This window comes from Xyrauchen texanus, chromosome 7, assembly GCF_025860055.1.
Source record: "Xyrauchen texanus isolate HMW12.3.18 chromosome 7, RBS_HiC_50CHRs, whole genome shotgun sequence".
Taxonomy (NCBI): domain Eukaryota; kingdom Metazoa; phylum Chordata; class Actinopteri; order Cypriniformes; family Catostomidae; genus Xyrauchen; species Xyrauchen texanus.
In genome coordinates this window covers 23,964,054-23,979,986 of record NC_068282.1, presented here as the reverse complement: position 1 = coordinate 23,979,986, position 15,933 = coordinate 23,964,054, and the positions used below count along the sequence as shown (strand labels likewise).

Sequence of the window (15,933 nt, the reverse complement as noted above, 5' to 3'; positions counted from 1 at the left end):
CTTCCAAGTCACTTAGTGCATTAGATAAGATAATTCAATGATTAGATGGTCAAGTAAACATAGAATAGCCCACTAAAATTTTATGACAACTATTTGTAAAATTAGAGCAGTTGTAAAGTAATCTGATTATACTGACCTGTATGTTTACATTTATGATCTTTGCAGATGCTGATAACACTCAGGTGTTACATGAACTAACAATAAACAATACTTTTACAGCATTTAATAATCTTGGTTAATTTGATCATATAGCAATCAATTTTTAAAATCAAAAGTTGTATATGTTAACATTAGTTAATGCAATATGAAATAACATGAACTAACAATGAAAGATTTTATTTTTATTAACTAACATTGACATATTCCCATATCTGTAAGTTTATGACCAAATTTAAAATAAAATGTCACCAAAAATCAAGGTATATAATGTGCAACCAATTTCCATGGGTTCAAAAAGCCAGTTATACTCACAGTTCTGAGGCGATAGAAGAATTGCGAGACATTGACTTGGGTGACAGGTCATAGTCACTGTCTGAGCGGTAGAGGAAGGACTCTCGCCTCTGGTTGTGGCCGGGGAAGTTTGTGTGCAGAACCAGGCCAGAACCGGGGGAGGCCTGGGGGTCCAAAGGACTACAGCTCGCTGATGGGCCATTTTCCACATCAAAACTGCAATGATACAACAACAAAAATCAAGACATGAAAATTAGGTAAAGGAAAACAGCAGTCAGAATAGCATGAATGCTTTCATTTTAACGTAAACATTATTTTAACAAAAACAGGCAAAATTAGTGAAATAATAAATAAAGTTGCCAGCATGGTGACTAGTATAACATGGTCTTGTGATATGGCATGGAAAATGAATGTTTATGTTTGAATTGCAGTAGTGGTATCATATTCATAACAACAGGTTTGACGGGAAAATATTTACAATGTGAATCTCTTAGCATGCCAAAGTCACACAACATGTTCGTTGCCTTCAGAAACTATTGCTCTCTGTTTTTTAACACATTTACACTATCTTCCAAGTAAGTATTTGAACTGTACGGTACAATGGGCTAAAGGCACACCTTAAGGAAAATGTGCTTTTCTTCTAGTCACAAAATGTATCAAGGTTGAAAACATTGATGGTGCAACATTATTTGTGTGGAAAGTAATAATGGAATATTTTATAGAATCAAATTAAGTTTTATTTATTTATAATTATTATAATTTTTTAAAGCGGTGAGGGAGCATTTTACCTCAAGTTTTAACACACTTGTGGAAGAAGACCCCTAAAGGGGGTTATAGTGATATTGTGTAGATATAGGGGCAATAGTTATAGTGTGAAATTTGTCTACATTTCTAAAGCAAATAATTTATAAAAAATTTTGTGATGGCAACATGCTTTTTTGAGTATCAAATTAAGATAATACTTATTCATAAAAACCACTTCAGAAAGGGGTGCACAATTTCCTGTTAAATTAACACATATGGCATTTTATAACATCTCAAGTATTCTATAAACAAATTCATCTCTATTGTAATTGGATCAGTCAATGTGAGCCCACTTCGAACTTTTTACAGAACAACCCCCTCTCTCTTTTTTTGACTTTTTACCAAAATATCTTTCATTATCCATTTCATATCCTTTTGATTTAATGACCTTGAACAAAACTGAAAATACAAAATAAACACTTTGCCTAAAAATAAATGTGCTACATAAATTTGCAACATTTAAAAAAATATTAACAGGTTGTCTCAAATTGACCTCAGCCTCAAATTGCCTTAATATCAGCCTTCAGACAAAAGATGTAAGTGATCAGGAAAATTTTGCAGTGCATAGTGACAATCAGGTATTTTGAAAAGTGCTGTGGTATTTATTTAGTTTTTTTGCTATTTAGTGTTTTGGGCATTTTTCCCTGCGGGGGTCTTCTGTTGTCCCCTAATATTTTTTTTTCAAATCCCAACATGTTTAGTGATAGAATCACAATCAGAATTAGCTTTATTGCCAAGTATGCTTCCATAAACAAGGAATTGTTCTTGGTTACAGAAGCTTCCAGTGCACAAACAATACAAGACAGAGATAAAAAACAAAACAAAAAGAAAACTGAATAAAAATAAAAAGCGAATAGAATTTAGTATACATAGAAATACACAATATGACAAAATATATATATATAGCATGTACAAATAAAATCTGTTATATACTGTACAGTGCAAGGGAATGTAATTTAGAAGAGGTAGGATATGTTAAATAATATAATTGACTAGGCTGTGTATTGTATGTAATTATTGTATAGTTTTTAACTGTTCATGAGATGGATAGCCTGAGGGAAAAAACTCTTGTGCCTGACGGTTCTGGTGCTCAGTGCTCTGTAGCGTCGTTTTAGTTTCTTCCTGTAGGTTAGAAGAAGATGAAACAGACAGTGTTCAGAGAGTCCCAAAGCTGATATAGGGACTGATCGAAATGCATCCTTTAATAATAGAAACATCCCAAAAAAAAAAAAAAAAAAACTTGCATAAACATGTGATTTTCTTCTCAAGATTGTAAAAGCATTTGTGCTTGTTTATTTAATTATAACAGTGGTGCAATTTTGTTAACTTTAAACACCCTGTGTTGAGTCTCTGAGGGATTCCAAATCTTTCCATTACAAAATGTAATTACTATTCTCGTAATGCACTATTCCCTTTCTCAAATCTCAACTGTTCATTCTGTGTAAACAATTTCACCTTGGTCATCAACAAGATAAAATGTTTAAAAAGTATTTTTATTTTTTAAGACACTGGATCGTAATGCTTACTTAATTTACAAATTGAAAACCATGACTTGCACTGCACACAAATACTAATATTGGCATTATATTCATGTTGTTTAGCCAGAGGGGAACTGGCCCACAAAGTGAGCCTAGTTTCTTATGGAGTTTTGTGTTCCTTGCCACAGTGCCCTAAGGGGTTCTAAATACAATTATTATTTCATTTATATACACATTTCATAATCATATTTAATCAAACTACTCAATGATCACTGTAAGACAATATAGATATTACAGTTTTATTTTTTGTTTTGCTAATGCATGATTTCATGTAAAGCTGCTTTGAAATGATGTGTGTTGTGAAAAGCACTATACAAATAAAAATTACTTGATATAGCTTAATGAAAATTTCAGGAGAAATACATAAGCTGTCCTCTGGAACTAAAGAGCTCTGGAAAGTCTCAAATATTCCCAGCACTTTGGGCAGAAGCACGTCTCATCTTTCCAAACCCTCTGGAAACATAGTGGAGATGGTTTCAGCCCACATCAAACAGAACAGAAGCAGGGGAAACGTATTGCGCTCAACTCAAATAAACACTTTGCAAAAAAGCTTGTGTTTGGTTTTCATATATGCTGACTGGGAGGAAGTAGTGCTGCTCTTTGAAAACACATCAGAGGATTGTTTACCTTCTGATCCTCAAGTGCTTGTCCTGCACTTGAGAAGCTTACATTAAAAACAAATGCACTAAATTAAACTAAGGAACATGTGGAGCATTCAAACTTTACAACTTTTTTTTTTTTGCAGCTGCTGTTCAACATTGACCTTTTAAACTCAAAAAAGTATTTTGAAAAGTCTTTCTGAAAAGGAAAATGTTTAAAGACATGCCGTAAATAAATTAAGAAAAAATATATTAGTGCTAAGAGAAGTATCACTTTACTATTACTCATGCTTAGGGTTAATTTTTTAATATTCTAATCATGAGTTTTAAAAAGGTTGTTAGTCCCTTACACGTTCCAGTCACTTAAAAAAATATTTTAAGAGATTTCACCCATAAAGAGCAATTTCTTGCCAAATAAATATTTAGAGCTGCACATAATTGAACAATTTACTGTATATACACTATTATAACACTTTTCACTTAGTGGATGATAAAATAGGCCAATAAAAATAGTTTAGACTTACAAATTTAAGGAAAGACTGGAAGATTTATAGACTGGATCAATGTGGGGGGCAAGAAATGCCCTCAAAATAGTTACTTCTGTTTTTATTTGTAACATCTGATTTAGTTCTTAATATTTTATTTTAGTCTCAGTAATATGGTACTCAATAGGAATTGATGCTGATTTAATCCTTAGGATAACTTCTCAATTTGTGTTAATAATTTGTATCATTCATATTAATAAATCAATTATTTTATAATGAAATTTGACATAAATGAGACAGATTTAAATGGTTAGGGGAAAAAAAAAGTAATGGGAGATTTATCTACACCAAAGGGGACATACACAGAACACCTTCATGAGCCTATCTGGATTTAAACATAAACACACACCACACTAACGGCTTTGACCGTTAGTCAAACAATGTCAAGTTATAACTCTAAAAAGGATCCCCATTCTGTTTCATTGTATGTCTTGCTGTTGTGCTGTTTTGAAGGCATCCTGGACAGTTTTTGCATCCATCTGTGCTATGTTTAACTGTTAGTCTTTTGTAAACATGCACTAGATGGACGTCTTTGATCGTTTTGATGCGTTTCCAGTGATGCACTCTTCGTTTTAAGAGCGGTACAAGCATAGCTTTTAAAAACACGTTTAATTTTACTTCTGCCACTGACAGGGAGAAACACATGCAGTCCTGTGTTTAAACCAACACAGAAGATGTGAGATGTGAAGACCAGTATCTCTGCTTTTGCCAATTGAAGCCAGCTGATGCACCCAACATCACCGTGGGTTGTATTATGTTTGCATATTCAGAACGTTTCAGCGTGGATTGTTTTTGTTTTCAGCTCATTTCAGAGTGCATTGCTTGTGATCCAGTCACATTATGATTCAAGCATTGCAAAAGAACTGTTATAGAAAGATTGGGCAGTTAAAAACATTTCTGGACTGCAAAACCGTAAGTAAACAATTTAATTCAGGACATATTCATATGTCATTTTTGATAAATTATGGTGCTGCTCGAGTGAACCGTTTAATACATTCAGATTAAAGGTGTTGGATGTGTGTTATATGTTAATCCTTAAATTTAGTTTTATAAATGTTGTGGTCTAGTGGAGTTTGATCATTTTCTTCAGATTACAATTCAAATATGGCTGTATTTGAAGGGCTGCACAATGTTAGCCAATCATAACAGTGGGTGTTTACACTAGGTGTTTACACTGAAGTCTAAAGTGTAATAAAAAAAATTTAAACCAAGCATTTCAGACAGAGTTTGATCATTTTCTTCAGATTACAATTCAAATATGGCTGTATTTGAAGGGCTGCACAATGTTAGCCAATCATAACAGTGGGTGTTTACACTAGGTGTTTACACTGAAGTCTAAAGTGTAATAAAAAAAATTTAAACCAAGCATTTCAGACAGAGTTTGATCATTTTCTTCAGATTACAATTCAAATATGGCTGTATTTGAAGGGCTGCACAATGTTAGCCAATCATAACAGTGGGTGTTTACACTAGGTGTTTACACTGAAGTCTAAAGTGTAATAAAAAAAATTTAAACCAAGCATTTCAGACAGAGGGCCAGAGACCGGGTGAAACATTATTATAAATTACTAAATTATGACTGTTTTGGTGCAAAAAACTTTACTAACATTATAAGTGGACCTCAGGGAAGATAATACAATTATAAAAAAACAAAAAAAAAGTATGTTATGACCTCTTTAGTTAAAAAAATGCCACTGAAAATTAAATCCAGGGGGCAAATATTGCCCCTTAATGTAAAATGTAATTTCTGACAATGTGATAGAGATTTGGGGGTTGGCTCTTTTCACTTGGACCAATAAGCAACCCCCAGCAATACCCTAGCAACAACCCAGGACACCCCATCAACTGCATAGCAATGCTTCAGAAACCACTTACAATACCTTATAAACCGGAAAGCAACGCACTGGCAGCCGGACAGAACACCCTAGCATCATAGTGGTTAGTTTGGCATGGGCAAGCACCACTCACATTTTTTCTCTGAAATATAAAAACCTAGTTACTTCAATGTAAACATATGCATTCACTTCCTGCACACACATACAGTTTGAGGTGTCAACCACATTTGGAGTTAACATAAACCACACTTTATACTTTCAACTCTTTCAAGGAAACACATTAACAAAACACATCACACACACATCTGATGTTGATAATGCTATTACAATATTTCTATTGTGGCATTGAGCCCTATGACTCAACCTCTGACCAACAAACATGGGTTCATGTTACTGAGAAGCCTGGCCTGAGCTAAAGGCCAGGCCCCAGATAACAGCCCCCAACACTGTCAACATCCCTCTATTGTGCCCCTCTTTCCTTTAAGCCTTCCATTCACAACCAAAAACAACTTTATGTGAAAGCCTCACTGATGATGAACCGTCTGATGTTACACTGATGTTGGTGTTTGGTATTACATGTCAGTTGTCTACAATGTGGATGTCACTAATTTTCTGCATGGTAACAAACAACAGAACTGACACATGCCATAAGAGCGTACATGGATGTGGTAACTGAAGGATGAAGTTTTGATGCAAATGTGATCTGGATTTGTGGAAACAGAATATTTGTAAATGAAACAATATGTAAAGTCTGTACAACTGCAACATACTGTAAGATACAAAAGTAGAGGCATAAAATTGATTCATATACATATAATTAAAAACCTTCACCCAATGGTCCACCCAAAAATGAGCCTATGACTTTAAATCTTCCATGGACCACAACAGGAGATGTTAGGCAGTATGTTAGCCTCAGTCACCATTAGCTTTTTTTATTGCATTTATTTTCATGTCAGTTCCTAACATTCTGCCTCACATCTCCATTTGCTCTTTAAGGAAGAAAGAAAGTGTATGGGTTTGGAACAACATGACAGTGAAATGACAACAGAATTTTCATTTTTGGCTGAACTGTAGTGCCATCTTTGATTTTTGAAGGGAATGAAAAGGAGGCTGTGAGGGATAGTTACCAGTGGCGCCCGCAGGATTCTGATCCATGGTACGCAGGAGACAAAAACAAATTATAATCATTACTCGTATTTGAACCTAAGCAGTTATTTGTTTACATTATGCTTTCTTAATTCAAACATTTTAATTTAACATTAATTTATATATTTTAATTTGGTCTTATTTAAAATTATTTTTAAGTTCATTTCATAAGAAATCCTGAATGGAAACGCTTGTTATGTGAATAAACTCTCACTTTAAATGTTATGCGCTAGTATGAGGTGGGTTTTCTAGAATTTCGCATTAATTCAAATGCACTTTGCTGTTTATTCGCAAAATTATTATGTGTTTTGACCATTTGTGCGCGTGTTATGAGTGTGTTATAGCTTTATGTGTCTGGTCCACCGACAGGTCCAACCTGGGCACAACATTCTTTAAATAAAGCCCTTGACAATCGGAAATGTTTAACCCAAAGTTGGTCCTCACAATCCACCATAACAGTTTGGTGGCATGTGGGCATCACAGCCCATTTCAGCCCTCTTTATATAAGATATTACATTAATTATGTTGTGTCTTCTGGCAGCATTTAATAAAACAAGGTAGAAATGCTCAATAAAACTTTCCCCAAAGGCAGTCATTCAACTGCTCCATCATGAAAAGGCAGACTACTTCAAGATAACGCGATGGATAGATCAAGATATTTGATGGAAATGAGCAAGGATTTGTATTTTCCTTAGTCACATTTTTATAAATGCAAAACGTTTCAATGGAAACTGCCCATTTAAGGTCCGGCCACATCATCTCAATATGGTTCAAGTCAGGACTTTGACTAGGCCACACCAAAACTTTCATTTTACTTCTTTTGAGCCATTCAGAGGTGAACTTAATCCTATGCTTTGTATCATTGTCTTGCTGCAAAATCCAGTTGCAGTTTTCTGGTAAAGAGAAGAATTCATGCTTCCCTCAATTATTGCAAGTCGCCCTGGCCCTGAAGAAGCAAAGCATCACCACACCATCACACTACCACCAACATGCTTGACCATAGGTATGATGTTCTTTTTGTGGAATTCTGTGTTTGATTTACCCCAGATGTAACAGGACCCCTGTCTTCCAAACAGTTTCACTTTCGACTCATCAGTCCACAGAACATTCTCCCAAAAGGTTTGAGGATCATCAAGGTGTGTTATGGCAAAATTCAGACAAGTCTTGATGTTCTTCTGGGTTAGCAGTGATCTTCACCTCGCCACTCTTCCATGGATGCCATTTTTGGCCAGGGTCTTTCTGATAGTGAAGTCATGAACAGTGACCTTTTTTGATGCAGACCTGCAGTTGCTTGGATGTTGTCCTTGGCTCTTTTTTGACTGTCTGGATGAGTCGTTTCTGTGTTCTTGGAGAAACTCTGGAAGGTCGACCATTTCACAGCTCTCACTGTGGTTCTTTGGAGTTCCAGAGGCTCTGAAATAGCTTTGTAACCCTTCCCAGACTGATGTATTTCAATAACCATTTCCCTCATAATTTCTTGAATTTCTTTCGACCTTGGCATAGTGTGTTAATGGGTGAGACCATTTAGCCAACTTCATTCTGCTTAAAATGTGTCTTTAGAAGTTGATTTGATTGTACAGGGCTGGCAGTAATCAGGCCTGTGTGTGTCTAGTCCAGCTAAACCCCATTATGAATGCAGTTTCATAGATTTGGGGACTTTGTAACGGGGCAAATACCTTTTCACACAGGCCCATTGATAACTATTTTGCTTCAATAAATAACATTATCATTTGAGACGTTTTCTCTGATTACCTCTGTTTTATGTTAGAATTATGTTTAATTCTCTTTAATTACATGCACTTTATAAAACTTTCAAAAATCTCCTAGATCACATCTAATTTTCCACAACTCATGTTGTCTTAAGTTTTTGTCTACTGAAATTTCTTGGAAAGATATTTCAAAAATGTTCATCAGCAGTTGTTTAAAAACACTTTAAACAACTGTACAACAGCTTCCCCTTACACTTTGTAAAGTGCATTGCTTGTCTAGAAAGCGTTATATAAATGTAATTAATTATTATTATTATTATTATTAACCCATTGAAGAAACTGTACGTCTATCCTTCACAGCCTTATTGTCATTTCCATCAAAAATCAAAGATGGCGCTTATGTGAATTAGCTTATCAATTACTAGTGAGAAGGGAGAAGCAGAATCTAGATCATTGGCTGAGAATAGCACTTGACCCAGTAACATAATTTCCTGTTCCTGATCCTGTTGCTGACTGCACGCTGTACTGTTTGTAGCTTGCAAGCCTGCTTAGCATTGCTTATTCTTATAAGTTCATAGATTTTTCCTTTGCCATTTTACCACGTGCTTCAGGTTTTTACACTTTTCTACTCTTTCATCTGTGTGCATTACACCATTGCAACCGTTTCTCTCATTTTTTGTATTTTTTTTCCACTGATAAGGAACCACATAATCTCAATTCCTCGCCGCTCAAGAACAACCATAACAACAACAACAAAAACAAACAATTGCAGTAAGTCATGGCACCCACTCATGTTATTTTTCCTGCATTATATGCCACATGTTTACTATAGCTTCTTCCATCAGCAGTGAGTGATAAATGTAAGGAATTAGTCAGGGGGATGGAGAAGGTTAATGAGCAAGAGACACGCATCCGAACACTAGTGGGGGTCAGTGAGAAACAGAAGCCGGTAGATACTGTTTCGGATGTGGGTAGAACAGCAAGCAACACACACACACACACACACTTTGGTTCAGACTCTAGAGCCCCCTCAGCAGGGCATTTGGATGACGTCTCAGTGGCAAACTCGCTCAGCAAATTAACACCACTTTCCCGTTTCTGTTAGGGTTTCCAATCGATTCTCCCCACTCAGTGATGCACCCACTGAGAATCAAGTGATTCTATTGTAAGAAACGTGTAAACAGAGACTCCAGCCAACACTGTTAAATGCATTTCGGGTGGCTCTGACATCAGATCAAATTTACAAGTGCTGTCTAATGCTAAACGTAGACTTTCTAAAATTGTTATTCACGTTGATACTAATGATGTCTGGCTTTTCCAGTTCGAGCGCAAAAACGATGTCAGAAAATAATGCTCTGGCCCCCTCCCAGCTCGTTGTGTTGACAAAGTTTATGGTAGATTAGTGTCACTGAATGGCTGGAAGTCTGAGTGGTGTCTGGAGAATAGCATAGAATTTATAATTAATTGGAACAGTTTTTGGGGTAGACCTGACCTGCTAAAGAGAGACTGACTCCATCCCTCCAGGGAAGGTGCTGCTCTCCTCTCTAGTAATTTGGCTCATAGTCTTAATAATGATAGTATTTGACTAACTGGGGCCCAGGTGAGGAAGCAGGCAAACCGGTCATCACATTGGTAACATAAACTACAACATATAGAGACTATATCACCTAGATATTTTATAGAGACTGTCTCTGTTCCCCGAGCTACCAAACACAAAACTCTCACTTAATCATTTAACAAATTTGATTAAGGTCAAACTTGAATTTTTTTTAATACAAATTGAAGATATAAAATCATATAAATATAGGGCTACTAAATATGAGATCTCTTTCTACCAAAGCACTTATTGTAAATTAAATTATTATAGATCATAGTTTGGATGCACTCTGTTTCACTGAAACCTGGCTTCAATATATATTAGTTTAAATGAATCTACTCCCTCAGGATGTTGTTAAAAACATAAGCCTTGTCTGAAGGGTTGAGGAGGAGGTGTAGCTACAATTTACAGTGAAGATTTTGGTGTTACTCAGAGGACAGGATATACTGTAAGTTTAAGTGTTTTGAACTAATAATGCCGTATAATGCAATAATATGACACCGTCAGATAATACAAATATCTCTGTCATCTTTACCCTTGCTACAAGATATAGATCACTCAGGCCTTACTCTGGTTTCCTTGGTGAATTTGCTAATTTTCTATCTGATCTAGTAGTTCATGTAGAAAGAGCTTTAATTGTTAGTGATTTCAACATTCACAGACAATGAAAATGACACATTGGAATTAGCAATTATTGGTATTCTCAACTCTCTTGGGGTCATTCAAAATGTGACAGGACCTACTCATTGCCATAATCATATGCTATACTTAATTCTGTCATATGGAGTTGATGTTGATACTGTAGAAATTCTACAGCAGAGCGATAACATCCAGATGGTCATGGTTACTGTTGTAACTTCTGTTCCCTGATGGAAGGAACGAGACATTGTGTCAATTGTAGTGACACAAGGGGTCTCTTCTGAAAGCCTTGTGTACCTCTGAACTTGAGAAAAGGCATTTGACAGAATTTGACATACGGGTATAAAGGGAAGCGGGCAAGCGAATATCAGACAGGTTTTCACTGAGGAGCCTAGAATAAGGTTACGGTGCATAACAGTGGTAGGGATAGTGACGTGGCAAGGGGAACACAACGTCTCGTTCCTTCCATTGGGGAGCAGAGGTTACAACAGTAACCATGACGTTCCCCTTCTATCACTCACTCGATGTTGTGTCGATTGTAGTGACACAAGGGGTCCCACTTCAAAACGCCATGCACTACCCATGTTACGTGGCTGCCGAGCCAGGTGCAAGCAGGCTGCTGCATGCTACAAGCAGCTGGGTCGCGTGCACGTAATCCTCCCCAACACCCCCAATAAAAGGTGTCCTATACTGCTCTTAGGTTCCCAGCACCCGTACGGGAACAGGCGACATGACTTGTATGGGAGCCAGCCGGCCAGCTGCGCCTTTTCTCTCTCCATGTTTCTCGTCATAGAGTTAAAAACCTATAAAAATCTTAACGCTATAGCCGCGTCGGGGAAGGCGTCCTTTTCTGTTACTATTCTTTCAGGAGGAAAAGGCCCTGCGGAGACCACAACCTCCCCAGACTGGGGGGAGGTAACTTGTGGCTAATACACACAGGGGTTGTCAAGCCACCCGTGGACATGGTGTGGTGGTAGATCCTGCCTGACAAGGGAAGAGTTGCTACAGAAAATACATAGCAGAAAATACATCACAGGGAGTTGCCTGAAGTGGGAACTATGCCTGTGGATCCCAAGCCAAACACGGAACACTTGACTCATGGTGGGTCTGGCGGCGAATTCCTCTGCTGAATTCGCCAGCCAGAGGGCTAGGGAGGAAGAGCATCCAGGAAACGAGAGTTTAGTGGCTAACCTGGGAAAGAAGGTGCACTGGATCAACTTGGTGAAGGGCGCAAGGTGCAAGCGGAACACCCGGCTGGCTGTTCCGTATTACCGAGTTCTACCGGCTTGGACCTGACAAAACACAGGACGAGACTGACTCAACCCTGAGGTTGTAGAATCTAGCAAGGTGTTGGGTGTTGCCCAGCCCGCTGCTCTGCTAGGGAGGAGCCATGGGCCAGTGCCCACGAGGATGCCTCACTTCTCGTATGCAAGCAAGCAAGCGTGCCAGGGGGCGGGTGGTCCGTGCGGTTTTTCCCGGAGAAACTGAGCCTGTCGTCATGCCCGAATCGCCTTCAACACCAGCCGGGTTGTCATTAATCCCGTGGAAGAAGGAACGACGCGGGGAGTGGCTGAAGTGGCTTTCTCTCGTGAGAAAAGAAAGCCGCAACCGCAATGTTGCCATGGCTATGTTCTCGCAATGAGGACATGAACATTCATAAAACGCTGCCTGCGTGTGTTCGCAGCCCAGGCACACGAGGCAGCTTTTGTGACAGTCAGAAGTGGAAAGAAATCGACCACATCCAGGAACTACACAGAGGCGGAAGGGCATCTTGAAAATGACGCGTCCTGACAAGGACGTTCAATGCCTGCTGTGTATTGCTCTTTTATGAGTGGAAACTCAAATCTTTTAGAGGAAATAAACTCTTTTAGGAGGAGAAACACTCTTTCAGGCAATGAAAGCACTGTCGAAGCGCCCAGGGGCGTGGACTGCACTGCGTGCAGAGAGGAGAAAGCCGCTGGAATGTGCCGTAGATCCAACAGCAGTGCTTATCGACAGTAGAGGTGAGTGGAACAGTGGTGAACTCAGCTTTGCACTGCTTGGCTCCAAAGAAAACATCTGTCTGACATTCACTTTATACCCGTATGTCTGGGGGCGTGGCATGCAAATTCTGTCTGCCAACTTGACATTGGCCTTTTCTCAAGTTCAGAGGTATGCAAGGCTCTCAGAAGAGACCCCTTGTGTCACTACAATCAACACAATGTCGAGTGAGTGACAGAAGGAGAACATTACCTCATCTCTTGTTTGTTGCAATCAGCTAATGTCACTCAATCTACACCATGCTATCGTTCAGGTAGAACTATTCTTTCAACCACAAAAGATAGCTTCACTATTAATCTCATTGAGTGTGCTGTGTGTAAACACTCTCACTCATTCATGTGTTTGACAATTACAGTGTATTGTATATTATATATACATTATAGATTGACACACACGCATGCACAAACAGTATTCTTAAACAGAAGCATGCAAACGAAACATGCAGACCTGATCAAAAGTTTGAATGCCCCATTCAGTAAATTATTCTTACTTAAGTATTAGAGGAACTATAGATCTCATGGTACTAACAGGGTAATACAACCAATCTACCTTTTAATGTGGGCAACAAAAGTCATTTTATAAGCTTATTTTGATTTGGACTTGAGATTAAGCAGTGTGGTAATGTTAACCTAGACAAATCAAAGCAAGAACAGGTTTTAGGTGCAAATAGAACTTTAAGTTTACGTATGTAACGTAATGCATATACACAATAGCCTGTTGGAAAATGTCATCTAAAACATCTGTGAACAATTGGAGTCTTATCTAAACACAGAGTTCCAGTTAATGGTAAACACACTCACAGCTGCTTGAGCAACAGCTATTCATCACAATGGACTAATTTTCCAAAAGCACTCTGGAAAATAAAGTACAGGAAGAGAGAGAGAGAGAGAGAGAGAGAGAGAGAGAGAGAGAGAGAGAGAGAGAGAGAGAGAGAGAGCACTGCTGAACAAAACCAAATCAGAATAAACCAAATCATAAAAGAAAGCAACAATTCATATTTGGAACATTGGGACAATGAAAGTAAAAACCAAAGCAAATCAGAATGTTATCGAGCCCTAAACAGAAAGTATAATCTAGCAGAATATCTTCACACTATAAGAGATCCAAAACAGAGATGGATCCTCACCAAATACAGGCTCAGTGATCACAGTCTGGCCATAGAAAAAGGCAGACACAGACAAACATGGCTTCCGAAGGAAGAACGAGTCTGTGCTTACTGTGACACGGGTAAGGTCGGGACAGAGATACACTTTGTCCTTCACTGTGAGAAATTTACAGAGGTGAGAGAGAAATACTTTGCTAAACTTTGATAAACTCTCAAACCTCATGCCACAGTATTCCAGTTCAGCAGAAACATAAAACGCAGGTGTTACTGGGGGAGGACAATCATGCGTCAGTTGCAGCTAAATACATTTTTGAAGTGCAAACTTTAGAAACTTCAGTCACAGTATTTTTTTTTATGTTCATATTGTCTTGTTAAATGCTTATTTTATTTTAATTTGTATAGTGTATATTGTTATTATATATATATTTTTTCATTACCTGGCACCTTATTTTAATTCTATTATTATTGTTGTTTGTTACTGTTTTATTATTTTTATTTGTGTTGTCATTATCTGTTTTGTGTATTAATGCTTTGGCGATATTGTATGTATACACAATCATGCTTATTAAACTTGTCAGACCTTAACTTATGACTTAAGATTGGAAGTTTCTGTAATACAAATCCGACAGAAATTAATGATGTAGACAAGCACAGAGATGGGCAAGTAGAGACCCATATTTAAAGTACTGTGGGCAGAGACAGTGATAAACTAGAGAAACAGACACAGAGTGGAAGAGACAGTGTGTGAAAGCATGTAAACGAGCCTGTCGGACACAGTCTGAGAGCTAGATAAAGCAAAAGCGAGATGAGGTTGCCAGTTCTAACCTTGAGGTGGAGGTGTGTAGCCTCTTCAACACCTCCTCACTGAAGTCAAAGTGGACCCTGCCTCTGTGGCAGGGCGACCTGCGGAGCATGGCCCTAAAAATCCGCTGCCCTGTTGAGAACGCTCTACCAGCATCTCCCCTGCATGACCCCCACAACAATAAGTGCCTTCCCACAGAGCTTAACTTTACCATACAGCCACTTCCTTTTGAAGTCCTGCTGCGCTATCCTCTCTACTCTGTTTCAAGAACATAGACGCACATGAAACCTGGGGCGGAGCTCTGAACAAGGAGTCGGATTGCTTGAATGAATGAGAAGTTTCATGCTTAAATGCCTACTTTAGACACAAATTATACAGTGGCCTGAAAAAAGTATTTAAACATTTTTGAACACTAAAGTCACACTTAAAGGTGTATGAATGTTATTGCATGAAATATAATACAGTATATTAAACAGAGAGGAGAGTATCTGCAAACAAATGATGCAAGAGCTTTCCTCAAAACTAATTTCACTTTTTGGAACCATTTTTACAATAATTTTTAGGCAAAAGGGTGTCAAACGGGTCATTTATAGTGGATGTTTGAAGTCAGTTCCCCTAAATTCCCCTAAAATTCATACAGGTGCCCCTGTATAGCAGAATAAGCATGGGTGTAGTTCAACACATTAACTATGGGCATGTTCCAATATCATTTGAAACCAGAAGTGTCCAAATATTTTTTGTCTTAATTTTAAACAGGGCTGATTCAAGGGGGCTGCTGGGCAAAGCATAGTCTCTACTTGTATCATCATTACACTAACCCTAACCACATGAAATGTGCTGGAACTGAAGACACATGCACTCCCCTGCCCCCCAGTGTAACTGTTCTAGATCTGGGCCTGATTTTTAGCAATATACCTATTGTTTTATAGTGTTAAACATAACACATTTCTGTTGTTTTGCTTAAAAGGTGTGTTTATGCTAAATTTCTTTTAAATAAACACCACTTGGTTTATATTTTGTTAATTAATGCATTTATCTAAAAACCCATTTTTAAGTGTGACTTAAGCATCCAAATACTTTTTTTTTTAGGCCAATGGATAATGTATAAATGGTCATAGGGACAT

The 15,933-nt window shown here is 37.8% G+C and overlaps 1 protein-coding gene across 3 annotated transcripts in view; it reads right to left on the bottom strand.

Moving 5' to 3' along the window:
* Positions 1–15,933, bottom strand: part of LOC127646716 (cAMP-specific 3',5'-cyclic phosphodiesterase 4B-like) — a 278,575-nt gene that overhangs the window by 71,152 nt on the left and 191,490 nt on the right. For 2 of the 3 annotated variants that reach the window (XM_052130547.1, XM_052130548.1), the window contains one exon: positions 472–666. In XM_052130547.1, coding sequence (XP_051986507.1) covers positions 472–666 — 195 coding nt within the window. Of the gene's footprint in view, positions 1–471; positions 667–14,832; positions 15,015–15,933 lie in introns of those variants that run through there. The other variant, XM_052130549.1, reaches the window with a different exon arrangement.